Raw genomic sequence first — 26,405 nt, 5'->3', positions numbered from 1 at the left:
AGGTGACCCTGGGGCAGCATGCCAGTGTTTGAGGGATGGGTGCTAGCGGGGTCCTTATTTACAGACTGGCTCTGCAATGCACAGACCACCAGTGGCACAGCCAGAATCACACCCGGCTCCTGCAGACATTGCCTCCACCTCAGCACAACCATTGAACCACCAGCAGGGAAAATGGTGCGAAAAAGAACCAATTGTTTGGAGCCACCTAAATCTGTTTCAACATACCTCAGGTTTTAATCATAGAAATGTCTAAAAAATGCCTTTTTCTTTATCTCCTTTTGGTGTTCTAGAAACCAGAAAATGCCTCTTTGCCGTTGCTTCAGGACAGTCTGTGGCTGTTCCTATCAGTAAAAACAAGGTACAGGGTGAGAAATTTGGGCACACAGAACACATACAACATTGGCAAAACAGAACAGTCACCACGTTGTGCTTCGAAACATCAGACATGAGCTTCTTTCACCAAATGTATTGAACAGCACTTGCCCATGAACAAATAACTGATCAAAGAAGCTACAGAACTTGAAGGTTCTTCCAGTGCTGCTCTGGACTTAGAGCTTCGCTTCCACTTCCCAGCACCTGAGTCCACGGGCGTGCAGGAGTCAGCATGAACAGAGGTCAGAGGCATCCCGGGTTTTCCTGGCGCACGTCTCCCGCTGTTGGTTGCGGCGTTACGTTAAAGCTCAAGTCATTTTCAAGCCATCAAAGCCACAAAACTTCCACCTTTTCTCCAGGCTGGCTCCAACCCCACTCAGCTCCTGCCTGAACGTGTTCTGGAGTCGAGTCATGAGGACTTCCACTTCTGCAGTGCAGATCTGTGAAATCAGAAGGAAAATGGCACTAAGAATGAAGATGCTTTTGGTTTTGGAAGCCCTGTAATGACTGGTGGTGACATTCAAGCTCAGACATTAATTGCTACAGGCTTTCCCTAGACATCCTGTCCAAACCCTCATGGGGATAACCAAATGGGGATAAGTGTGACAGTTGTGCCGTGGTCACATTTCAGGGTGAGATGGCTGCGGATATCACACACACTCGAAATAAAGGTAAAAGGACTGTCCTAATTCTTTCCACTGTCAAATGCAAGCTAAAGGCCTAAAAACTCCCAAGCATTTAAGTAACTGAAGAGTGAGCACTTTTATCACTGCTTCAAGAACAGAGCTCTCAGAACTGGGTACGGAAACCAGGGACATGGGGAATTGCACATTCTGAACAGTCAAAGAGACCTGAGCAGGCAGGAGGCCAGTGTGTGTGCCCGAGGGCCAGCAGACAGTGAACCAGGCCGAGGGCGCTGCTGAGGGCCAAGGATGTGCCTCTCACAGGGCTTTTCTGCCAAGCTCATTGCAGAAACTCCCGTGGCCCTTTTCTGCGCTGTAGGTTCAGACGAGGAAGTGCCACAAGGCAGATGAATGGTTTGATGGCATTTCTTTAGGAGCCCCAAATATACCAAGAGCAGCTCTTTGCCTCAGACAACCTCAGAACTAGAAGATGAATTATGAGCTGTGTCTCTGAAGGGCTGGAGGGAGCCTGGAAGCACAGGCCAGCTTCCCCAGGAGGGGAAATGAGACAGCAAGCTAGAAACAAAGCAGCTGAAGACGTTCCAAGCACAAGAGATGATTCCCATGCTGGGAACCTTAAGGAAGACAACTGAAGAACAGTATATTAGAGGAACAAGGTGTGATTTCCTCGAGCATTCAAAAGCCTTTGCCCAGTCGCTCCCTGTTTCCTATGAAAAGGAGCCTGAAGCCAGTGATGCACAGAGGTACTGCAGGGAACAGCAGCTTCGTGTTGTGCTAAGGAAAATCCATGAGCCTGTTATGGCCCTTCTCAACTCCTGCACCCAGGAGTCGATCCTGCCACTTAGCACAGAGCCCCATGAGCAGGTTCAGTTCAGTGCTTCCACTTCTGTAGTGTAAGGCCCTTGCACAGCACCTCCTAAAAACAACTGCACCGACAGCATCAAAACAGTCAGACAAAGCTCAGTGAAGGGCTACAGGGGCAGAAATAGAGAAAAAACACTGCTCAGAGACACAAAACCAATATGCTCAGTTTAGAGAGGATATACACAAACAGTGGCATGGCAGATGTTATAATAAACAGCATGCAAAGGCGGGTTGTTTGCTCTTTTCCTTAGAGGGCATAAGGCCAAGGGAACAAAGGCAGCAAACTTGCACAGAATAAACAGAAAGACATTTTGGATGGAGATTTTAGAGATGGAATTCACTGCTGCAAAATGCAGCTACCATCAAAGGGCTTTCCTGACTTCTGAGCAGGGACATCTGCAGCAAGAACATCATCTTCAGCTCTGCATTGAGGTTAACATTAAGCTGTGTGAGGGCTAAGCCAGAAGCCGGGGTGCTTTGAGAAACCTGCTCCAATGGAAGGTGTCCCTGCCCACGGCAGAGGGTGGACTAGATCTTCAGAGGTCCTTCCCAACCCAAACCCTTCTGGGATTCTAAGTTCACCCCTTCCCCTGTCCTCTTGTAGCAAGTCACTGCAGTTAACAGACGCCAGTTCCCACTGTCTAACCCTGCAGCACTCCCAGGGAGCAAAGCTCCTTCCCAGCCACAGGGACTGGACACACTGCCCAGGCTAGCTGGGGAACTGGAAGTGTCAGCACACCCACCTTGCTGTCCAGACGCTGCAGGTAGGAGCAGATGTACTCGATGCTCGCTCCAAACGGGTGCACGTGAAGAAACGTCGAAATTATTCCTGGGGAAAGGAACACCACAAATGTCATTCTCATGTCATCCTCCCCCTCTGCTCGCTCTGAAAAGACCCGCCCCCCCCCATCCCCCCTCGCATCCTGCATCCAGCTCTCAGGCAACATCACAAGAGGAATGTGGAGCTGCTGGAGTGAGTCCAGAGGAGGCCACGGAGCTTCTGCGAGGGCTGGAGCAGCTCTGCTCTGGAGCCAGGCTGAGAGAGCTGGGCTGGGGCAGCCTGGAGAAGAGAAGGCTCCTGAAGGACACCTTAGAGCAGCTCCAGTGCCTAAAGGGGCTCCAGGAAACCTGGAGAGGGGCTTTGGACAAGGGCCTGTAGTGACAGGCCAAGGGGAATGGCTTTAACCTGCCAGAGGGGAGATTGAGATGAGCTCTGAGGCAGAAGTTCTTCCCTGTGAGGGTGGTGAGACAGACCCACCTCTGTAAGTTACTGCCTTCAGTGACACCTCCCAGAAGAGCAACCTGCACTCCAGTCCGTGCTGACCTGGGCTGTCACTCCACACAAGCAGCGACTACACACTTTACACCTGCTGGGTTTGACTGAAAGGTGCACAGCACAAGGTTGCCACGGGAGGAATGCACAAGGTGAAACCCTGACCCACCAAAGCTCGAGGTTTTCCTTGCTTCCAGGATTCCCACCTCCCTTGGCACAACCACAGGAAGAAGGGGTGGCCAGGGGGAGCTGCAAGGCCACCTTGAAGTAAGTCCCATCCAGCTGAGGTCTCCAGCATCATCACCAAAAGAACTTACCAACCAACAGGACTTCTCGTTCAGATTTCACAGGGCTGTTGCTCAACGTCTTCTCCACTGGACAGTCCTTGTCCTGGCTGCACACACAAACCCTGGATGCAGTGCACTCCTGCAAGGAACCCCAGGGCCCGTTCCACACTCAGCAGGCACTTACACATCAACCAGCAGCCTGGTCAGCCACGACAGAGCCTGTGCTCTTGTTCCCCTGTTTCTGAGTCACTGCATTCACCACAGTGCAGTACAGACTGCCTATTTTGCCAAATGCTTCCAGCACAGCACAGCTGTGGTCATGCTGCTCTGCCTGAACTACCTGAATCAAGCTAAGAGTAAAAGCCCGTGAAGTTAAGCAAGATCCCACAACACACACTATCAGCCCTGTTTGCTGCTGTCTGCTCTAGAAGGGCCCTATTTTAAACAGTAAAACAGGCTAGAAAGCAAGCCTTGCAGTGACCAAGGCAGAGCAGATGTTTATTTTTCAGATGCCTGAACTGAGGCAATATGATTGATATCAAGTGCCCAGTGGCTGCCAAGGGTTCAGGATCAGACTGTCCTGGACTCCAGTTTGTGGTACTGAGCTGAAAGGGAATTTTGCATCATTTATTATCCCCCAGACAAACACAGGCTGGCAGCGATGCAAAGCCCCAGCGAGTCCACTAGAAGCAGCACTTCCTTTTATTCCTAAGTTTGATGCGGAATTCCAGTGGTCTGAGAGCTACAGACAGCTGTAATTGGAAGCAGCCTCCAGTCACTAGCAAAACACACTGAGCCTGGGCCAGTAACAAAGGCAGAATTAAACAGTCCCTTGAGTTTGCTTTGCTTCTTACGCCAGTGCAATTCTCAATGGCTCAGGGCTGAAGCTGTGCACCCCTGGCCTGAGCAGGATGTAATCTGCTCCTACAGGAGAAAGAGAAGGTCCGTGCTGTGGAAATGGAGCTGGCTTCAGGCTGGCAGAGGGGCTGCAGGTCAGCCAGTGTGTCACACTAGAAACACAATGCCTGCTCTCACTTGGACATCCAAGAGGTGTTCTTGCAGACTAGTTGAAATAACAGTGCAATTATCTTGCGCACCAAACCCCATTTCTACACCACAGTGCTGCAAATACCTGCTACTCTTTCAGCCAGAAGCTGCCAGCAATGAGTAACTCAACTATTTCAACTTTTACATAAAGACAGTCTGTTTGTACAACACTTACACACCTCATAACAAACCAAACTTCAGAACATTGCTCATTTCACAGTGAGGTGTCACAACTTCCCCAGTAAGACATTCTGACTCAAGCAGCAGAAAAGAAACTCTCAGACTTACATTCCCTTGACAATCAATTGCATCTCTCTCCTTGTCCTCTTCATCTGCGATGCTTTGCTATATAGAGGTAAAGAAAAGAGAAGATTACAGATGATAGTCTTTGATATCAGGCACTGAAGACCTCTGGGATACAAAGCCAGTTTTAGTTACTAGAAAGACATTTACCTTCCCTAACTCATGGCACAAAAAGGAGAGGCTAAAGTCCAAAAATCTGAGGTAAGACCTAGCATTTGGCTCTGTGGTCATCAGTGAGAAGTGCTACAGAGTGTTTCTTGTCTGTCCTGCATAATTGTGCCTGTGCTGTAGTGGACCATGGCAGTTTAGATGCATGTATGGGTCCACAATCAAAAGACAGAGGGGATCATACCTGAGAAGAAATAGTGAGTGTTTATGTAAGAATAAGCAAGCATAAGAACATCGTAAAGCTGACAAAAAAACTTTCAATTCAATAGCGTTTGATGGAGCTCAGATCAAATCACATCCATAAAACACGCATCTAAAAATCAATGTTTGATAACTAAGACCTTTTCTTCTGATCTTTTAAAGCTCAGGTTGCAGAAAAGCACATTCCAGCTGCAATATCACTGTGTACTATAAAATGGAAGTTGATCTTTTATTCATACAGTTGCTCATGTAGATGGTCTCACTGGTGAGACCATCTGACTGCCGATAGCTTCATGCACCAGAGCATGAACGTTACTGGTGTAAATGTAAAGCAACATTACTGACATACAAAGTGGCAGGGCATTTTTCCAGCTCCAGGCATCTTCTACGAGAGTTTTGAAGGACAGTCGCCCCTCACTGCACTCATGATGGACCATGGAATCCCAGGACTGCATTTACTACGGAGAAGGGAGTGCTGGGATGGCTCGTACCTGCTCCTTCAGGTTTTCCAATAACGTCTCTATTTTTAGTTTGTCTTCTCTCACTTTTTCTAACTCAGCTTCTCTCTTCTTGTATTCATCTTGTACCTTCAAAAGGTGCTGGAAGAGAAAATATAAACTCAGTTCTTAACTTGCCTTTCACCTCCTGCTATTTAAAGAACATAAAATGAATAAGAGCTTTTCCATGAGGACCAGGCAGGTTGTACCCAGAACAACTAACGGGTTAAGTATACACCTAGAAGAAACCTTTTCTACAACGTACTTTAGAAACATCTTTGCTTATTAGCATCCAAAAAAGCATGACTTTGTGAACATGGGGCAGTAATTCCATCACCAAACTCTCACTGTGCCTGAACTACAGCCTGTGCTGTGCACTGGACTGCACCCTGACCCATGTTAAAGCTACCTCCTCCTCCTCTCCCCCAGCCTGGGTCATGCTACAGCCACGCTGACAGTCAGCACACGGGAAAGAGCAGCATAGAAACCAGTGACATAGGAAAGTCACCTTGGAGCCTTCCTAGATCTCTGGCCCCATGTGAATACAGAGGTGTCTGGCAGTTTAAGGAAATACTCTGTAACAGCTACTAGATAAGGAGATGGGAACCACGTTACCATGCTGGTAACCAGGACCTCATACAGTTACAGAGTGGATAAGCACAGACTCAGCACCCCAGAAATCAGAGGGTGGTCAAACAAAGAGAACACAAGGAATCCACAAACTATGGATTGTCTCCATGTGACTTAGGAGTTCAATCACTGTTCTCAATGTTCGGTTGTTGGGGTTTTTTGGCAGCACTGGAAACAACAAAGTTGCTCCCATTTGCCAGTTTTGATCTCACTGGAAACCAAAATGCCTCTGCTTGTGTTTCTGCTCCACGTCACAGCCCCTCTGCCTTTGGAGCAAGGTCACAGCTACAGCAGAGTCTGGGCCCACCTTCTGCATCCCCTGCAGAGCCTGCTGGAGAAGCTTCATCTGCTGCTCCTTGGTGGTGTCCTCGTCCCTGCTCGCTTTGCCCTGCTCCTGCTTCAGCAGCTCCACCTCGTTGCGGTAGGCGTCCAGCTGCCAGCGCAGGCTGTCGTTCTCTTCCTTCAGGGCTTCCACCTGCGACACCAGCGCTGGACAACAGGCGGGTGGGATCAGAGGTCAAAGAAGTGGGTAAGTCCTTGGGCGCTCTGCCCCAGCACCCCTGTAGCTCCCAGTACCCAGCTCTCTTTACAAAAGAAGCTCCTCAGGACAAAGAGCACCTCTCAGCAGTGATGCAGTATTTAAGTTGGAAGAAAAACAGCAGCAAAAGAACATATTGGGGTGAAATGACCATGCTGGACACAGGTTTCCTAACCACTAAAGCTCAAAGAGTCTGCGACAGGCTCCACTGGCACCTTCAGTTAAAAGAATGTCTCCATCAAGTCATGGTGTGAAACACCTGCATCAGTCTGGTGTCCTCACAGGGCTTGATAAACTCAGGAATGGGATTACAGAACAGTATGGCTACAAAGACATCTTCAGCAGGTACCAAAACACACTCATGACATGAAGGGCAACGCCTGACATCCCACAGCCTTGCTATTGACCTCTGGGACTTGGGACCAGAGCACATGGAGGTACTTTTCCTGAGACTCACACTGTACTCGGGAGACAGGAAAGATGCTACATGGGAAGAGGGTGGGTTTGATCTAATTGTTCTCACTCATTCTCCCAGGCAGGGAATGTGTGTTGGACCCCACTCTGCACAGCTGCACACTTCAAAAGGAAGGACAGCAGGCAATACTCAGTAGATAAAAACTTCTTTTCCTCATTAGAAAACCAAGGGGGAAATGAATTAACTTCCTAAAATGGATCTGCACACAAAAAGGCAGTTTCCAGGGTGAGCTTCTGCTCTTTATGGGTGTGAAAAGCTGACAGATCACAGGGGGGAACGACAAGTGCTGGCTACAGAGCCAGGCACCGAGAGAAAACAACTCCAGACAACTGCAGTTGATTTTGCTCTGCCTGTGACAACTGGGGGGTACAACACACTCAGAAAGGGGCTCCTGGAAGAAACCACTGAAGAGACAAGTACTTAGTTTATAGCTTTAAAAAGTGATTTTACCTGATTCTTCTGTTTCTTTCATCTCTGATGGATCTTCTATTTCTTCATCAGACATTTCCATTTCCTCCTCTCTTCGAATACCCATTAGCTCATCATTATGAATGTTACGGATTTCCTAAGGTTCAGAGAGCAGAGGGGGTTTAAGTACAGATTACAGGGAAGAGGCTGGTTGGAGAAAAAGATGCTGATAATCTAAGTCTGCAAAATGCAACTCCACAATGCAAGAAAGAGGCAATGATTAAAAGAAATCAGCACAGACGATTAGGACAAGGATAACATCTCACATGAGCCAATCTGTCAGTGCTACCAGTCTCACTGACTCTCCATCTCCCTTCCTCTCTGCCCAGGCAGGCAGCCAGCCTTGCCCACAGGGCAGTTCCTCAGCCAACCCTCTCCCCACATCCGCCCTGCCCGATATCCACACACCTCTCCTACACTCACTCAACCTTCCAACCCAGACCATTCCCCAACTCTATGATTCTCAGGAGCTAACAGTACAGCCTGAGCTGGGGCTACACCAAACTAAAACCACTACAGGTGCACACACACCAGAGGGGTTTGACCACAGGTCCATCACTTGGCACTACAACTGTCTGCAGCCCCTCAGCCCAGTGAGCTCTCCTGCACAGCACTGATCTCCCTTGAGCCCGGACACCTCCCAGGGTTACCCCTCAAGGCTGAGAGACCTTTAACCCAGCATCTGATATCTGTAACAAGGTAAGTGACATTTTACATTACACCCAGAACTGTGTTATATGTTAGCAACATCCTTTTGTATATTATATATATATATACACTCAGCTATAGCTTAATTATTGAAGTGTAGTTAGTAGTAGTGGTTGACCACTGTCCAACCACTCTTTAATTATCATCCAATTATTGCTTATTCACTATTCGACTGCCATTTAATTCTCTTTCAATTATCAATTAATTATCATTTGATCATCGTTTAATCATCAATAAAACCTTTTTAGTTAACCCCACAACATTTAATCACCAGTAACCAACCAACCCTCACTCGAGCAAGGCCCTTCCTAAGCAAGGGAATACACTGGCTGGTGGTTCACCATGTCCAACCTTCCAGAGCTTCTTACCAGGCTGCCTGCAGCTACAGGACTTGCCAGCACTGCCTGGGAAAAGCACCTGCAGTCACCATCAATAGAAATAAACCCCTGGCCTTGCCTAACACCTCCCCAGCACGTGCCCACATCCTGAGCCAGGCTTGCCTCCGATGTGGTGACCCACTGGAATACATTCTGCCAGAAGCCGAACCAAGGAGATGCATCCTGTGGGTCCACCTTCCTTTAAGAGAAGACCCTAAGCTGGGGGAGCCCAGCAGGCGGAGCCCAGCAGCAAGTGCTCCTGGAAGAGGCCTCATCAGCGGTCTCACAGCCTCTTCCCACCGGGAGAACTTACCTTGGAACAAAAGACAGCTCCAAATGGAGAGCATGCTCCCACCCCAGTCATAGTAACCAATGTCAGCAAGCAGGAAAGAGCACTAGGGCTCAGAGGCATAATCTGGCTGAATAATACCTGACTTAGCAGGTATAAAACACAATGTTTGCTCTTCCTTTAGCTACGACAAAAGGTTTGACTCAGTGAGATTTGGAAAGGAAGTCCCAGAAGTACAGTCTCACAGGGAGATTGCAGCTGGAAACTTCCCAGGAAAACAGTCATTGCTGTGAAGTAATCTTACAGGTGAAAGACAACTCCTGGCTTTGCTGGGATGGACTTGTTTTCCTGGTTTGGAATAGGCATCTTGATACCTGGGAAAAACACAGAACCACAGGGGGGAAAGGATGCCAGCCAGAGGGACCTGGCCAGGCTGGAGGAGCGGGGCCATGTGAACCTCATCAGGTTCTTCAACAAGGCCAAGTGCAGGGTCCTGCACCTGGGCTAGGGAAAGCCCGGTATCCATACAGGCTGGGTACAAAGGCTCACCACCTCTAAATCCTTTATTTCACTAGCAGTGTCACTGCATGGGACAAATACACAAACATGAGATCACTTTCCCTCAAGTTTTCCTCCCTGTCCAGCTGCAGTTATTTCCACCTCTCTTGTCTGCCAATAAAAGTGTGATAAAACAGATCTCTGATGATGCTCAGGGTTTGTGGGGTTTCTGTCGTTTCCTTTTTACTTGTATCTAGAAATCCCTCTTGCTTTAACATTAAAACCAGCATAAAACAGATCAATAATTATTAATGAATGATTGTACACACAGATGTCAATGTATTGCTACCAGTACCACAAATACCAAGAGAAAATTTATTACCTGTAACCCAAGGCTCGACTGAGCAATTCCCATCTTACACTGTGAATGAAGGTGGTGTTATCCACACGAGCATTGTGCAAACTTAACATCAATATCCTGACAAGAAAGAGACTGTGCTGGAGGATCTAACACAAGAAAAGATTACCAACCTCTGCTTGTTTGCACCACACGCTGATGTTCTTACGCTGAGCTTTCGTGAAATGGTCCCAAGCCTTTTGTTTGGAGGCAGAATGGTACACGGCCACTATCTGCTCGACTGTAGTATCAAATCAGCAGTCAAATCAGGCCAGAATATCATCCAGAGAGGGCGAACAAGAGGAGTAAAGGAGTAAAAAAGTGGAATCAGGCAGGTGGTTTGGCTAACCTTTTCTTATAACACTGTACTGTGCTGAAGCTACGCTCAGGGAAGGGACTCTGGGCCTGGAAAGAAAAGTGTAGACTTCACCAGGCCAGTGTCAAACACTCGCAGAGTAAGGATCTGGGAAAAGAGGCTGCTCTCAGAGGAAAGCAGGCAGGAGCTCACAGCACTGGAAAACACTGCTCAGCACTGCCTGTGAGTGTAACAGTGCTGCTGGCTAGCACTGGCTCTCTACAACAGAAGGATTAACATGACTGTGAAAGCTGGGGCTTTAGGTGGTGTCCTGCCCAGTGGGTGCAGCCCCAAAGAGCAGCACCGCAGCCTGAGTACAACTGCACCCCACCTATGCCCACTATGGAAAAAGGGATTCTGGCACCAGCCACCAACCTTCTTTGTTCCCAAGATTTATTCCTTCTATTTCTCTAGAAAATGTGCAGCAGGCTTTGGCAATCCAAAGTGCCTCTCCTTGGATAAGAGCTCACCCAACAGCAGAAAGCACATCCGAATCTATCCAATTTATGTGTTTTATGCTTGTGATGTTGTAGCAGGCGTAATTCTCACAACAAAAAATCAGCTTTTTGCTGCTTAGATTAAGCTAAGAGTGGCTTTGCTAACAGGGTGTGCTTTACAGCTTACAGTGGCATGCTACTGTCTATTGCTACTTACTCTGCAGTGCTTACTGTGCTTCCCTCTGGATCATGTGCCCATGTTTCTTACCATGAACAGGATTTAAGAGTTTTCAAATAAATCAAGTATCAAACAAGTAACAGCCAGAATTACTGAGCAGAAAACCAGAAGTTAAGATTGTTCACAACCTAGCCCAGGGGCTCAAGGAGACTTGGTACAATGTGGAAAAGGTGCTCTGGAAGGTAAAGAGTAAAAAAACTATTCAGACTTAGTAAGGAAAGGGTGTGTGAGAGGCAATGAATGGTTTGAGGAACTGTTATAAATCCCATCCTGGAACTAAATACAGCCATGCCTCTTCATGGTTTAATAAGTACTGGGATTTGGAAGACTCAAGGTTGGAAATGCTGTTCTGCCACAGGCTTTCAGTTGTGCCTGAGAACAGGGTGTTAGGAACACTCTGCTGCATCCTACCTTTGGTGAATAAATCCTGCACACTTCGCTGAGGCACCAGATTACCAGGGACTTACCTTGTCTGTGCACTGAAGTGGAGTTGAAAAGATGACAGAACTACTAATAGACTATAATTAGAAGAGGAAAAAAAATTAAGAATTCATTCTCTCCTCCCCCCAGATGTGGACTTTTACTCCAACAAAAAGAACCACAAGAGAGTTTTGCCAAGTTAATGATACATGCTGATAAATTAACTGTAGCTGCACAGAGTGATGCTGCTTCTCTTCTGGAGCCCACTAAAAGTGTGGCCTCTCCAGACTCTAGAAATTAAGCATTTTCTCTACAACAACAGACAACCAAGAGTCAGCATGGAAACACTACTCACACTGCACCAGGATCCCCGAGAGAGCAAGTTTGAATTTCTCTTTAGCTTCTTCCATCTCTTTCTCATGAGCTGCTTTCTCGTTCACCAGTCTGCGAATGTGGCTGTTGGCCGACTGGATCATGGAGTAGAAGTTGTTGGCAGTCCTCCTGTTCACTTCTCCGCGCTCTATCCAGGTCAGCAAGGTCTGGATGGCTTCCAAGAACTTTGTGTCATCTGCAGCAAGAAAGGACACCTTTACACCATGGGATGGGGGCACTTGGGCAGCTTTCCGATCCTTTCACCAGCACTGCTGAACTGTTCTTTAAAAGGTCAGCTTGCTCCAGGTGGATAATCACAATTCTTGAGAGCACAGCATTAGATTTAGATTAGACACTGGGCAGAAGCTCTTCCATGTGAGGGTGCTGAGGTGCTGGCACAGACTTTTCCCAGAGAAGCTGTGGCTGCCCCATCTCTGGCAGTGTTCAAGGCCAGGTTGGACACAGGGGCTTGGAGCAACCTGCTCCAGTGGAAGGTGCCCCTGCCCGTGGCAGGGGGTTGGAACTGGAGGAGCTTTAAGGTCCCTTCCAATCCAAACCAGGCTGGGATTTTATGATTATATGAATACAAGACTACACAAAGGAAGGCAAGGTTAACACCAAGCTGATCATCAAACCATTTGTTGAGGTGAAACAAGGGGAGGACCAACTACTAGAAACCTACTGGAAAACTTCATGTGTCTATTCAGATGTACTCTTTCATGAAAGAAAATACCCTCTAGCTCCAAAATAACCAGGCCACACATGGGTCTTAGGCTTCAAAGAAGGCCTTAGGACTTGCACTAGTCCTTGTAACATGAACAAAAATGGTTTCGAAGAAAGTGCTGTACTCGAGCAGGGGTTGTTTTGAAAGACAATTCCGAAACAGCGATGGCGAGGAGCGCCGAGGGCTCAGGCTGCCCAGGCGCTGCAAGGTCTGGGTGATCATTTCGGTTCAGCAAGACAGCCGCTGGAGAGTACAAACCTGTCCTGGCACCTGCACAAAGGGGTGGCCAGGGCCCACAGACCCACTCACTCACCTTTCAGTTTCTCAGCAACAATGCTGCACTCGTGGTCGGAGTAATGCACGACGGGCGGCGGGGAGGGCGGGCGGAAGCGCTCCTCTTCCAGGCGCCTGCGGTGCCGCTCCTCGCGCGCCAGCATCCGCTGCTTGCACTCCCACTCGTACAGGTCGTCCCGGGCCTGAGCAAAGTCCACGTGCAGGCGCCCAGTGTCCTTCTTGTCCGTGCTGGAGCCCAGCCTGATGCGATAGCCTGGCGGTGGTGACAACAGGGTTCAGGTAGGACCAGTGACTTGGGCTCCAACCACCCACCAGCACCCATCTCCCATTCCTACAGAGCCAGAAAGCCCCTCACCAGAGGAGTTTCCTGGAGAGTTTAGTGCACAGGGAGTGATGCTGGAAAAGGAAACATTGGGATTTGCTGTTATCTGCCTGTGCTTTGCATGTGCAAGGCAACACCTTACATGGGCACACTCCTCTCTACCCTAGCAGGTACTCAGGCTTGAAAAGCAACTGTTTAATGGCAGGTAACCTCTTAGGCTAAGACTAAACCTCTCAGGACTAAGCCCAGCTGTTCACATGGAGAAGGCAGAACCGCCTTGGATTCTTCCACACTTTCACAAACTCCTGAAGTTGGAGGTGGGAAGGGGACAGTGAGAGGTGAGACACAGCAAAGAGAGCCAGCACAGTCTGCAGGACTCCTGTTCTGGAGTTTCACATCAGACATGCCAGAAGGCTCCGCTCTGTGGTTAAGGAAAGGACACGTGGGATCTATGGAAGAAAATCTGAGCTCCAGAGAGACTTTGGACAAAGAACAAACCCAGAAACAACACTTGCGTGTGGAGGACACTGATGACTGTGCACATGACCATGGCTTTGAGCAGGAAGAACTATAAGCAGAGGCTAAAGAGGCTGTATTAGCTACGTAGAAGCTGTAACCACAGACACACGGCTCCTCCTAACAGGGCACTCCAAGTCTAACTCGATTCAACAGTCTCTGGAACACGACGTCACACTTACAGCCAGTCCAAACAGGCTACAGAGAAGTTTCCATTATTTTAAGCAGCAAAGACCATTCCCCTGCATTATCTCGACAATCTCATCTCTCTGGAAAGAGTGTGGCTTTGGAAACAGAACCCGGGTTTGTTAATACACTGAAAGAATCCATTTGGAAGGGATTTCAGCATGGAAACAAAGTACTGCTGCATTTTCTAGCATGGTGGAGGGTCAGGTGGGGAGCCCGGGCTGCTCAGGGCTGATGTGACCAGCACAGCAGATGCAGGCTTGGTTGGAAAGGCAAAATCTGCTGCCACACAGTCTGTGAACACCAACCACAAGGCCTCTGCCCCCATAAAACAAACCCCAGGCAAAAGGAGCCCATGTGTTTCAGGGAAAAAAATACTGTCTTAGCATTAGCTGGACATTTATCCAGGAAAGACAGGGATGAACTCGGATTGTACCTCATCCCAGTATTTTGCAGAGGTTTGCAGTGCCCAAGGTAACAAAGCATTGCCAGCTTTCCTACCAGCAGCTCCTTTCATGTGTTTAAGCAGAAATGCAAGAGCAGCAGAAAAGAGGGGAACTGACACATTAGACAAACCTTGCAACTGCAACACAGCCTCTCATTAGAAAGAGGTCACTACATTGCTGTCCCAGAACTGTAACCTGCCATCCAGGGCAAAAATGCACCTACCAGAGAGATAAAGAGCCTTGTCCACCATGAACTCCTCGGCAAAGCGGATGTGGCAGAAGTTCTTCTTGCTCTTCCGAATGGCGATGACTTCCCCGCACTGCTCAAACACTTCCATGATGATCTGCTCAGTGCTGTTCTCCGGCAGCCCTCCAACAAACACTGTCTTACACCCCGGGGGCCTCTCCCTCGTTGCTGGAGGGGGAAGATCTGAGGAGAGCAAGAGACAGAAAGCAGAGCAGGTTAGTTCTGGGGTTGTCAGCACATGTTTCTTTCCCATGACCGTCCCCCCAGGTATGGTTGAGACACAATCACACCTTCCTGGCTTCCTTCAAACATACACCCAGCTACACTGCACATGACCTTAGCAAGCAGATCTATAAAACTGCTGGGGTGCTGCATGAGAATAAGTACATTTACCAGCATGTTTCCAAACCAAAGAGCTCAGGAGCCTGCAGCTCTCCAAACACTCTCTCTAGTGCAAGCAAAGGCCCCTGAGCTCCAGTCGTAGAACATGAGCAGCACCAGGACCTCAAAACTTCATCATGGGAGGTGCTATGAAAGCACAGCTTAAAGGACTGTCCTAACAGAAAGAATACATAGAAAATGTAGACAGAGGATCCTAAAGGGCAAAAGTATTAACGTTACGGGAAGGTCATGAGCCAAATTGAGACTAGGTACTACAGAAGGAAGACATGAAGGAAATGGGTATAGCCAAGAGATGTAGAAGGAATTAATGTTGGGTTTTTTTACCTTTATGGTTAAAATGAACCACAGAACATAAAAGCAGGCTGACAGTTAAGTCTAATTTGCCAGAAGCAGGCTGCCAAGAATGCTCACTTACCCACCTGCATTGCTGCAGCACATATAAGACACTGCATGAGACTGCAGAGACCTGGAGAAGAGATTCTCCAGCACCAAACCCACTTCCATGCTCAGGTGCCCACCTGGCAAGTGCAGGGAGACCCCCCCAGCTCAGCACATGAACTGGCTTGTCAACTGTTTCCAGGACAGTGAGACAAGTTTGCTTCTGGGAACAGTGAACTAAGAGCTAAGTCATCAGGCTGGGCACTGAAAGAGCTTTATTTAAACCACAGCCTGGGAGCCCAGACTCCCAGTGCTGAGAGCCCATCGGGCTCGGGTGCCATCTGCTGGCACCTGCTCAGGAACTAGACATAGGTACGCAGCCTCAAACACCTCTCACAGCTTCTCTGCATATGGAAAGTGTCTTATTCCCCGTGGACAGCACTGCTGCTGGGAAAAATGGTCAAGTCCTTGGTTTCTGTTGGTAGTGTCAAGCCTGTCCTGAGCTGGCACAGCCCCAGAGACTCCTGCGGGGCCGTGGCTGGGCTGTGCAGGTCGTGCAGGGAGAAGCATGTCCTACAACTGCCTTTCCTGGTTTGGAACCTCTGCCAATTCCATACTTGAGAATTCGCTGTTACTGCTTTCTGGGGTGGAACCCTCCCCAGCCTCTGCTCACCTGGCAGAAAGCACAGCTCCTGGCACCAGAATGAACTCTTCTCCTCTGAAGACCAGCCAAGCAACAGGGCAACACATGCTGCTGCAGGAGGAGTGAGATCTCCTCCTGTCTCTATCACATCCACATTTTGTTGGCTATTTCATCTCCTCCATCTTTCTTAGCACAAGCCCAACCAACTGACAGGTAACAATGTTTTCTCCTCTCTGGTTTTATAATAGAAGCGAGGACAAAAGGTCAGTCAGCTCGCTCGATGGGATCCTAGTTTCCTGCTGCAGCCTGCCGAGCCAGGACTGCCTCTAAGTTTTCTGTCTTATTTCCAGCTGCCTCTGCTCTCCTTCCACCCTATTCTGGAGCACTTCCATCTCTCAGCAGGGGCCATGCTGGCTGATCCAGCCTCCTTACCTCCAAAGGCTTGTTATCTTGAACCCTTAGATAATACATGCAAGAATTGTGCCATGAAGATTAGAGTTCTGATATCCAGGGAACCGGAATGCTTTCTTCCCTGTCCTTATCAATTTAACAACTGAAAAGGCTGTTCATGGAGATGGCAAACATTCACTGACAAGAACAGGCTTTTCCCATTGCTCCAGCAGCTGCCTGCCAGCACCTAGTCACAGCCACTCACCCCGAGCAGCTATGTCCAGGCAGTGCCACAGCTCTTCTCTCACACACACTTTTTAACATATATACATATATTCCTATACAGACAGATAGAAACAGGATAAAACAGTTACGTGGGTTAGGCGGGAAGAGAGTGCAGCTTTTGCAGTGAATGATCTCCTTCACAGCAGGCATGTCCGGAGGGATGGGAGGTGGCACTATCCCCAAGCCTGGCATCATGGGGTTGATGGGAGGGATTCCAGTCATCATCCCAAGAGCAGGATCAAAATCTAAATGGGGGAGAGAATAAGGGAGTCAGGTCGTGGTTTGGACTCATGCAGCAAGTGAAGAAGTCTCCCCAGTGAAAATGAGCTGAATAAATAACAGTCCAGAGGGAGCATCACAATATCAGAACTTTAGATTTGTGCCCTTAAAACAACTTTTTAGCACTATTTCCTTGTTGATTGCCTCAGCCAAATAAATTTCCTCTGTTCAAATAAACTACTTCCTTTTCCACTCCACAGACACCACCTCCTAGTGCCAAAACCTTCTCCAGTAAGGTTTATCCACATAAAGAAGTCTGGAAACAGCGTAAAACTGAACCCAGCTCGGTTTCATTAAGTGGTTCAGCAGTGTGGGCAGCTTGTGACATGGGGTTAAGGGCATCACCTGGCAAGCCACAGAAGTGTACCAGCTCCAGCAGGTAAAAACGTGCAGTAATTCTGGGTAAAACACACAGAAGCATTTAAGTAAACACCTCATTGATTTCCTTACCCTGCTTGACTTGCTTCTAGGCTTTAGTCAGCCCTCTGACTACATCTAAACAGTATTTTACCTTGATTTTGCTCTGAGATTTGCCTTCAATGCCATATAAAAACTAAACAGAGCTGTCAGAGGAGGGCTGTCTTCTCTGTTCAGCAGTTGTGAACCCTAGGGAAGCAATACATGCAGGCATCCACAGCAGAAGCAGTGCACCTGGATGTCTTGTGGAGATGGCTCATGAATCTGAGAAGGTCAGGAGCTGAGCTGTAAGGACAGGCAGTACCAGCAGGGCCCACTGGTGCTGTCAGGGGAGATCTCAGCAAGAGCTGCCTGCTGCCTATTCACGGGGCTAGGACATGGTAGGCATTTACCTAACAACTGAAATAGGCTCTTCCCAAAGCCACGTCTGAAAGGAGAGGCGGGCGCAGCGGGGGTGAGGCACATACCTGGCAGCAGGGGCTGTCCCGTCATCCCCAGCGGAGCCATCCCCAGGTTGTTCATCGCGGTGGCCCAGGCGGTCGGGTCTGACATTGGCAGGCCCATCGGAATGTCGAGGCTTAGATTTCTGCCACCATCTGCTGAGAGCAGGGAAAGTGATTAAGAGCTTAGTGCGTTCTTAACTCCTCTGCAAGGCACACGCTGCCCAGGCAGGCTCTGCGCTCCAGGCAGGCTCTGCGCTAGCAGCATCCAAAACAGATTTGAACCTGACACATAGGAAAGAGCCAAATGAAAGAACAAAACAAGACCAGTGCTGTCCCTCTCGAGCAGATGACATTGTACAGAGGCAAGGTCTATGAAAACACTGCCCCCCAAGAGCATCTGAACTACAGTTTATCCATTAGAATCAACAGCTCTAAGGGGCTTTAAAGGAACACTGACTAAAGGCAAGGGGTGTGCTTGATTCCTCACAAGAGATTTATGACCAAAGGACAAATATTCAGCATAAACTGTCATAATTGCACTGATTTGTCAGCGAGGGCAGTGTGTTCCAGCACAGAGCACTCCCACTGCCACCTGAAGGTGTTTCTCCTCAATGCTGGAAGGGGAAATGAAGCAGAGACAGCAGCAGCACCAGTGCTACCTGCTCAGGGTCTAGCAGAGTGATCTGGCAACCGAGGTGGAGCCACGGACATTACACAAACGTGTGGCTTCTCAGCCTCAGCTTCCGTGGCCGCCTCCCCACTGCCACCCCCTGCTCACCTGCAGGAACGTTTGCTCTCTTCCTCTTCTTGCCCGGATCACTTCCATTCTCAGCTGAGCTTTCCAACCCTGGCGGAGGCGCAGCACTGCCGAGCTGCAGAGCCTTGCTGCTGCTGGCAGCATCAAAGGACAGAGAGTTTAAGCCTGAAAGAGAAAACCACACTCAGACACTTTCTGTACGTGGGTTTGCGATGCTTCAGGATCACAGTAAGGAGAAAAGTGCCAGCCCCAGGCACGAGCAGCCCTGCAGGCCCCTGGGGGAGCTGTGCCTCCCATTTACTGTCCCCAACTACACCTCATCTAACGTCACACTGATACCACTTTAAAATACTGCTTGCAACCATTAATCCCAAAACCTACACAAATCAAACTGTTCACCAGCATAAACCTGGGGTGCATCTCCTCTGCACTGTGCAGGATGTCAGGTCTGGAAACTCAGAGGCCGGATGATTTTTCTAGTTCTTCCAAGTTCCAAGAACTTCCAGTTCTTCCAGGAACACATTTTTAATAGTTACTTAAAATTTCCACCTCATTTGTCACCAGTTGTGAAGTCACTTGGAATTATTTACTAGCAAAACCCAAGGCACATCTTCGATGCTCTTCAAAGACCTAAGGTACTATTGCAGTTTCTGCTCAAGGAGTCTGGCAGGCAGCTGTACCCCACAGGAGAGCATTTCTAAGGGGAAATAAAGCTGGTATTACAGAAGCCCAACTGTATGGCCCAACAAAACCAAAGCAAAACTTGCCCACTGCATCCATCACAACTTCAGCTCATCTCCCACTCAGTCACATGGGGCTCAAGAGGCTTTGATGGACAATTCACAAAACTGGGCAAGACTGGGGGTCTCATGAAACAGAGCAAAGGCAAATGGATCCTTAAACAACCAAGCACTGTGTAAAGTCAGAAAAGTCAATTATACAGATTTGAACCAAAAAGGAATGAAGAAAAATCATTCTGTAGCTTCCAGTGTATTTCCTAATTCAAGGAATTCCATCCACTGTGCTAAACTGACTGCCCTTAACTGAGCACTGAGTTCATTATACCTCCTTCTGCCATGCTCGGCACACACAGGGATGTGAGACTGAAGGGACGTGAAAATATCCAGTTGGATTTAGCTTTTTCTCTACAAATTCCCTCTGCACAGTCAATGGAAAAACAACCAACCAAATCCCCTATGAAGTGACAAACCCAGCTACATCTCTGCTAAGGGGTGCCTGTGTTCTGGGGGGAACAGCAGAACTACAGGAGGACCAAAGACAACATCTGAATGCACTGACGGGCCAGGGCATTTGTCCCAAACCCTCCTCCAGACAGGGCAGCATTGGGATTTCTATTCCAGTGGATTCCAAGAACCTGTTGCTGTGTACGGCTGTAAACAGACAAGGGAGTGGACACAGGGAGCCCGAAGCGCCTCTTCTCTCGGCCACTGAAAGGGGAGAACGCAAGAAGCTGCCAAAAAAGAAGTTGCATTCTGCTGGCAACAACAATAGTCACGCCCGGCTCTGGGAGATGCCCACGATGCTGCTGCTGCAACACCCCAAAGGCAGAATGTCACCGAGGTCACGAGCACCCGGGGAACAACTCTCTAGTGCTGCGGGTTAAAAATAGACAGGCCGCAGCGCAGGAACAGGGCAAGTGAACAGGAGCTGCGGTAAGATTTACCTCTGTTGTTACCCAGCTGATGGAAGAGGCAACATGAAACTTGGGAGTGTGTTTTCCTGCGCTTGGGAGTGGGGAAGGATGCAGCTGAGCAGGGATACAGCCGGACACTTGTGCTGCCAGGCTGAAATGGGCAGACACCCTGCTCTGGTTGTAGGTGTCACGCACAGAGCTGCCCCGTGTTAACCAACACACTTCAGTGCAGCTTGCTACAGACCAGAGACGTGTGTCCTGCTTCCAGCACGCAGATCAACAAGAGGAGACCCACAACAGGTCAAGTCACTCAAGACCTTTTCCACAAAGCTGTTTTCCAGCAGCTTGTCCCAGCATGTACTGGTGCACAGGGTCATTCCTCCCCCAGGTGGGGGACTAACGCCATAGGAACTGCCTAAAGGTGACCATAACAAAAGTTCAGGTTCCGTGGAATGGGTTTTGGGGGAAGTCAGGTGAAGTCCAGCATGAGACCAACGAGGACTTCCAGGAGCCCAAGATCAACTTTGCCTTATTTTGCTCCAGGCTCTGCGAGCAGGGAAAGCCAGGAGCTGCTGCTGGTCACTGAGGGTGAGTAGGGAAAGCCAGGAGCTGCTGCTGGTCACTGAGGGTGAGTAGGGAAAGCCAGGAGCTGCTGCTGGTCACTGAGGGTGAGTAGGGAAAGCCAGAAGCTGCTGCTGGTCACTGAGGGTGAGCAGGGAAAGCCAGGAGCTGCTGCTGGTCACTGAGGGTGAGCAGGGAAAGCCAGGAGCTGCTGCTGGTCACTGAGGGTGAGCAGGGAAAGCCAGGAGCTGCTGCTGGTCACTGAGGGTGAGCAGGGAAAGCCAGGAGCTGCTGCTGGTCACTGAGGGTGAGTAGGGAAAGCCAGGAGCTGCTGCTGGTCACTGAGGGTGAGTAGGGAAAGCCAGGAGCTGCTGCTGGTCACTGAGGGTGAGTAGGGAAAGCCAGGAGCTGCTGCTGGTCACTGAGCCAGGTTTTCCACCCTACAGTCAGTACATGCCATAACAGCAGCCACCTTCAGACCCAACTGCCTCTTCTATCATTCAGCAAACTGCCGTTGAGCTGCAGCTCCAACCACATCCCACTGGATACAAAGAACGTGCACAGAAGAAAGCTGAAGCTGCAGAAAAGCATCTCTCCTGGGCACAGAGCAGGATAAAAGCTGACAGAATCAGCCAGCGCGACTCTGAGGTACCAGCACAAGCACTTTCCCTTCATGCTGACCTTAGCAAAGCATCCTTGGCTGTGCTGAGCCACGGAGGGAAGGGACCAGCACAGGAACAAGCCGCAGGGTTTTACCCAGGTTTACTGAGGCTCTGTAGAGCTGGCCAGGAAAGGCAGAAGCAGCAGATTTCTGTTTGCAGTGAAGTGCTATGTGGAAGGTAAGGGGGGAAGAGCAGAAAAATTAGGGTTTTCAGTGCAAGATCAGTGTCAGCATTTCTAGAGCGATACATGGCAGGGGCACTGGCATGTCCTTCACTTCCAAGCACACCCAGTGTGTATCTCCAGGGATTTTCTGAAGAGTGAATTTTGAGGAGCCCAAAATCAGGCGCTGCCATAATGCAGCGAAAACTTTAAAATCAATTTAAAAAAAGAGATAAAATTCATTTGGACTGGAAGATTGCTCCCTAGCAAAACAGAGCAGGAGGAACAAGTAAGGCTGCTTAAAGATGAGCACAAGATGACTGTCAGCAAGTCCTCTCACACAGCAGCAGCACGTTGCTGTAGGTGGTCTTCACCTCTGGAAGCAGATGCTGGGCTGTGGCTGATGGGAGGACGGGCAGCAGCTTCCCACTGTCCTGAAGAGCACTGCCACCACCCAGCCCCAGTGGACATCGATCCTGGGCTGTGCTGCTGCTATATACAGCTCCAGCTTTCACAGCGCACGTTTAGAAAGGGCCTGGAGAGAGGGAAGATCAAAATGTTCCAGGCATAAATCAAGGGAAGTATCTACTCTCACTGGGTCCCATGCCAGACCCTGGGCAAGACTTCACTTTCCAACCAGTAGTTCCTGCTAACAGAGCTTGGCCATTTGCCTTCATGACCAGTGAAAAAGACATCAGAAATGGTCAACACGAGGTGGAAAGCACTGGGTCACTCGTCAACCCTTCACCGGGAGCTGACAACACCGAGCTCACCGTGCAGGGCGCCCGTGGCCGTGCAGGACAACAGCTCCCCACAGGGGTGTGTGGATCCCACAGGATCTTTGCAAATCTTCCCTGCTGGGTTTACTAATGTTGAACCAGACGAGCAGGAGCTCTGAGCACGAGCCTCGTGCTGCTCTGGAGGATGCAGAGCAGCTCACCCCGAGGACACCACACGCTGACAGCAACCTCCCACCGCTGCCGCTCGCGCTCCAGTGGCGTTCCCGATCTCCAGCTAGTCAGTAAGACCCAGATACACAAACCTCTGCCCTGCAACTCAAAGAAAAAGCTTAGTAACAGGTACTCTGTCACATACCGAAAAGCATTTTAATGGTACACTCAAAAAGCCTGTGCAGACTGTGCTCATCAAACTGCTCTTACCCACCATCATGAGGAACTTCAGAAATGGGCTGACACAGGCTTTACTATAAATATGGATTTACCTTTGCCAGCACTTGTAAATATATGACATAAGTGTTGCTCAGCCTGAGCAGGGGTCCCTTTCCTGCACAGAATAAAGTGGATCCCAGGATACAATCTGCCACCTGATGACACAGCACTTGTTTTAAGTGCTACAGAAATGCACATTAGAAGAAACTAAAGCACACATCATCTGCAGCAATCAGTTAGAAAAGAAAACAAGGAAGGAAAAGGAGATGCCAAGGCTCTGAAGCTACATTTTGACACCAAACATTTGCTTTCCCAGATTCCTTCCCAGGTTCAAAACCCGCTGTTGGGCTCGTGCACTCTTTCCTACTGTAGTCCCAGCTTAAGTGCCACAGCTAGAGCTCTATCATCATCAGTTTGATCCCAAAGCTGGTTAGGCACACTGGGGAGACCAGCAGGCTTCCGAGAGTTACTTCTGTCCACTCCATATGCTCCTGTGTGCTCCCAACAGTGAGCAGACACCCTGAGGGAAGCACACTGTCAGGACAAGCACACAAAGCACACACTTCACCTGCGAACTGCACGAGAAACATGGCAAGATGCTGGTCATATTCCAGGATTTCAGCCAGTTCTGCTGCTCCCAGCTTGTTTATCTGTGGGAAGGATGGAGCCCAGCGTCGAGCTCCCACACTCGGGCAGCTCCACACACGCCTCTGAGCACAGAGCGGAGCTCAGGTCCTAATGACAGAGGAACTGCCCCTGCGCTGCCCCGGGCGCACAGGTTGGGACCGGGGCTGGCACACGGCAGCTCCATGTGTCCCCATCAGTCTCCAGGGGCTGGCACCAGTAACGCGTCCTGGGCTGGGGTGAGCTGGAGAGCAGGTGGAGGAGCGCCGCGCGCCCGCCTCGGCCTGCGAGGGGCTGCACAGAGCGGCGCTCGCCAGCGTCCAGTTAAATAAACCCTGTTTGCGTGCCTGGGATTAGCCGCGCCGCACAGGGTAATGTTCTGGTAATCCTCGGTGCCAAGAGGCACACTGCTCACCCCTCGTTTCTGGAAGCTGGAACTCAGAAGAAATATTAACGTCAGACAAGCTAATTGTTCCAGCAATGCACTTAGAGACAGAGTGCTTTCTTCCTGGGCCCTAAAACCAAATACATAGCCACAGCAGCAAAACCACAGAGAGTTGCTGAGCTGTGCCCTTTGCATCCTGTTGTAACCCAAAACAAAGGGAAAACATCCTTTACAGCGTGTGTATGCATGTAGGTGTGTGCAGCACACAGCCAGACACTCACCCCTCAGTGCTTCCCTATGGACAGCCTCAGCAGCCCCCGCACCAACGCACCATGGACTGTTTTTAGGATGTTCACAGGCTCTGTCAAACCACCCTCCCTCTCGACACAGCATCTAGGAATTCCTTTGTGGTAGCACTGGGATTTCTGGGGAGCAAGCAGCTCGTCCTCCATCCCCTGGGTGCAGAGGGGCCGTGCCCGGCCCCGGGCAGCTCTGCAGTCCAATTCTGCCCCATCCTGCCTGCCCCACTCCCAGCACATTCCAGGGCAGCACCCACCATTTCCCATCAAATGCTCAAAAGCTCACCTTTTCAGAAATACATCTTTGAAAGGTGAGGAGCAGAAAGCTGTCAGGCAAAGGGAGGCAGCACTAACTGCACACACATACTGCGGCGGGAGAGGAGGAATAAAAAGGAGAGTGAAAAAAAGAGGGAAGTCCCAAAAGGAACGCCAGCAGAGGCAGCAATCAGGATCATCGGAAAGCCCTGGACCAGGGGGTGAGTGCTGCTGCCCAGCCAAGAGCCTCACAGGGGCAGCACCAGCACAAGGACCTGAAGGGCTTCATCCTGGCGGGGAGCAGAACAGCAGGATGCAGCGTGGCACTGGAGGAATGTCAGCAGAAAAGTTGGGGATTAGGGCAGAAATCTCACACCATCTTCGGAAGGTGCACAGAATGCCTCTCCAGCAACACCTTATTCTGAAATTACCTGGAGATAGAACTTCACCCCTTCTAGGGGCTCGAGTCACCCGTACCGAAAACATGACCTTAAACTAAGAAACCTGACCCCGCAGCAGCTCAGGCAGAGCTTTCAACAGCTTGAGACAGAGAGCTTCTTAACAAGACGTTACCAAATCCATCCACAAAACACCAAGAGACAAAAGCCAACCAGTCAGCTTCCAGAGTGGGAATGACGTGAGAGGCTGGAGTGAGAAGGATGCAGGTCTGCTGGACAAACTCCTGCCCAGGCTGCCCCAGCATTCACCATCGTCTCACCACTCCGCTGCCATGTTCTGCAGGCTGGAAAAGCCGTGTCTAATGATTGCTGTAGCTGTGCAAGTGAAGTCCAGGGGAGCCAGAAAGTGTGTGGGCTAACAGGTAATCTGTTCAAGGTCTAACACGTCTGGGTAACAAACACCTGGCACTGAAACCAAAAGCATTTCTATGCAGCATGATGTGAATCGACATTGGTGTTAACAGCTGGACTTTGCACACACAGACAAAATAAGGGCAAAATAATTGAGACAGTAAGAAACACATAAAGAAGCCTGAGAGTAATGCTTAAGGAACCAAATAAACGTGTGCATGCACACACATATGGATGGTAGGCAAAGGATATTTATGGAGCAGGGCTGTGGGAGAGCTACAGCCCATCGGTAGCTGTGGTTACCGGTACGAGCGTGCCCGAACCTGACAGTGCTTCCTACGTACAGTCTGGCTGCCGTGAGTGGATCCAGCAGGAGCTGAGCTACACGCTGGGCATGGCTGAGCCTGCCACTGCTCTGAGGGAGAGAAGGCGGCCAGCCACACCTGAGCATTAACACCCCGACAGCTGCACCCAGCTGCCGAGAAGCTGCTCCCACCTTCCCGCCCTTTGCAACCCAACCCTCCCGCAGCACCAGAAGTGCCCCGTGTGACAGCCCGTCAGCTCAACGATCGTTTCTTTAACCACAGCTCACTTCGCCGACGCCTCAAACCTACCACCCGGTGATGGTTTGGTCACCCCCGGACCCCAAGGCAGCCTGGAGACGCCCCCACCCCAACTAAATCCCTCAGAGTAGCCTCCCTGCCACCCGAGCGGCACCGGAGCTCTCCAGGGGTCACCACCAGCACCAGCCCCCGGCGCTCTCGGAACCCCCGTAACGGCGCGGGCCGGCGGGAGCCGCACCGAGACGCCTGCACCGGCCGCAGGCCAATCCTCGACCGCCTCCGGCCGCGGGGGGACCGGGTTCGGCCCAGCGAGCCGGGCTCGGCCTGAGGGGCGGCAGCACCCGCGGAAGCGGAGCGCACAGGGAGCCCGAGCGCTCCGGGCCCACACCACCGGCCCGCTCCCCACCGCCTCCCCCGGCGGGCAGCACCGGGCCGCGGGTGCAGCGGGAGCGGGCCCAGTCGACCGCTCCCGCTGGAGGACTCCCGGGGCGGGACTGAGCCGCGCCGCCCGGACACCGAGACCTCGCAGCCCGGATCGCCCGGCCCCGGCCCCGCACTCACCTCCCGGTCCCGGTTCCGGTCCCGGTCCCGACCCGCAGCCGGCGCCTCCCCGTCCGCCCTCCGCGAACATCCCCACCGGCCCCTCCGCGCGCCCCCGCCGCGGCCGCCCATTGGCT

At 50.4% G+C, this 26,405-nt stretch overlaps 1 protein-coding gene across 2 annotated transcripts; it reads right to left on the bottom strand.

The window, feature by feature from the left end:
* Positions 1–210: 210 nt before the first annotated feature.
* On the bottom strand, positions 211–26,405 carry ENOX2 (ecto-NOX disulfide-thiol exchanger 2). 2 transcript variants are annotated; one of them, XM_030498609.1, is made up of 15 exons: positions 26,290–26,405; positions 18,609–18,752; positions 17,855–17,983; positions 16,781–16,936; positions 14,570–14,776; positions 12,896–13,129; positions 11,842–12,054; positions 10,171–10,277; positions 7,750–7,864; positions 6,594–6,775; positions 5,651–5,758; positions 4,776–4,832; positions 3,471–3,579; positions 2,624–2,709; positions 211–812 (listed from the first exon to the last, which is right to left on the bottom strand). In XM_030498609.1, the coding sequence occupies exons 1-15, from the start codon at positions 26,357–26,359 to the stop codon at positions 681–683; spliced, it is 2,049 nt and encodes a 682-aa protein (XP_030354469.1). In that variant the 5' UTR covers positions 26,360–26,405; the 3' UTR covers positions 211–680. The 2 variants fall into 2 exon arrangements, with proteins under 2 accessions (XP_030354469.1, XP_030354468.1); XM_030498608.1 differs by having other exon boundaries at positions 17,855–17,986; positions 26,290–26,371.

The sequence above is a fragment of the Strigops habroptila genome, chromosome 9 (assembly GCF_004027225.2).
Source record: "Strigops habroptila isolate Jane chromosome 9, bStrHab1.2.pri, whole genome shotgun sequence".
NCBI classification, from domain to species: domain Eukaryota; kingdom Metazoa; phylum Chordata; class Aves; order Psittaciformes; family Psittacidae; genus Strigops; species Strigops habroptila.
Note: the sequence above shows the minus strand (reverse complement) of the source record. Positions and strands in the feature narration are given on the sequence as shown.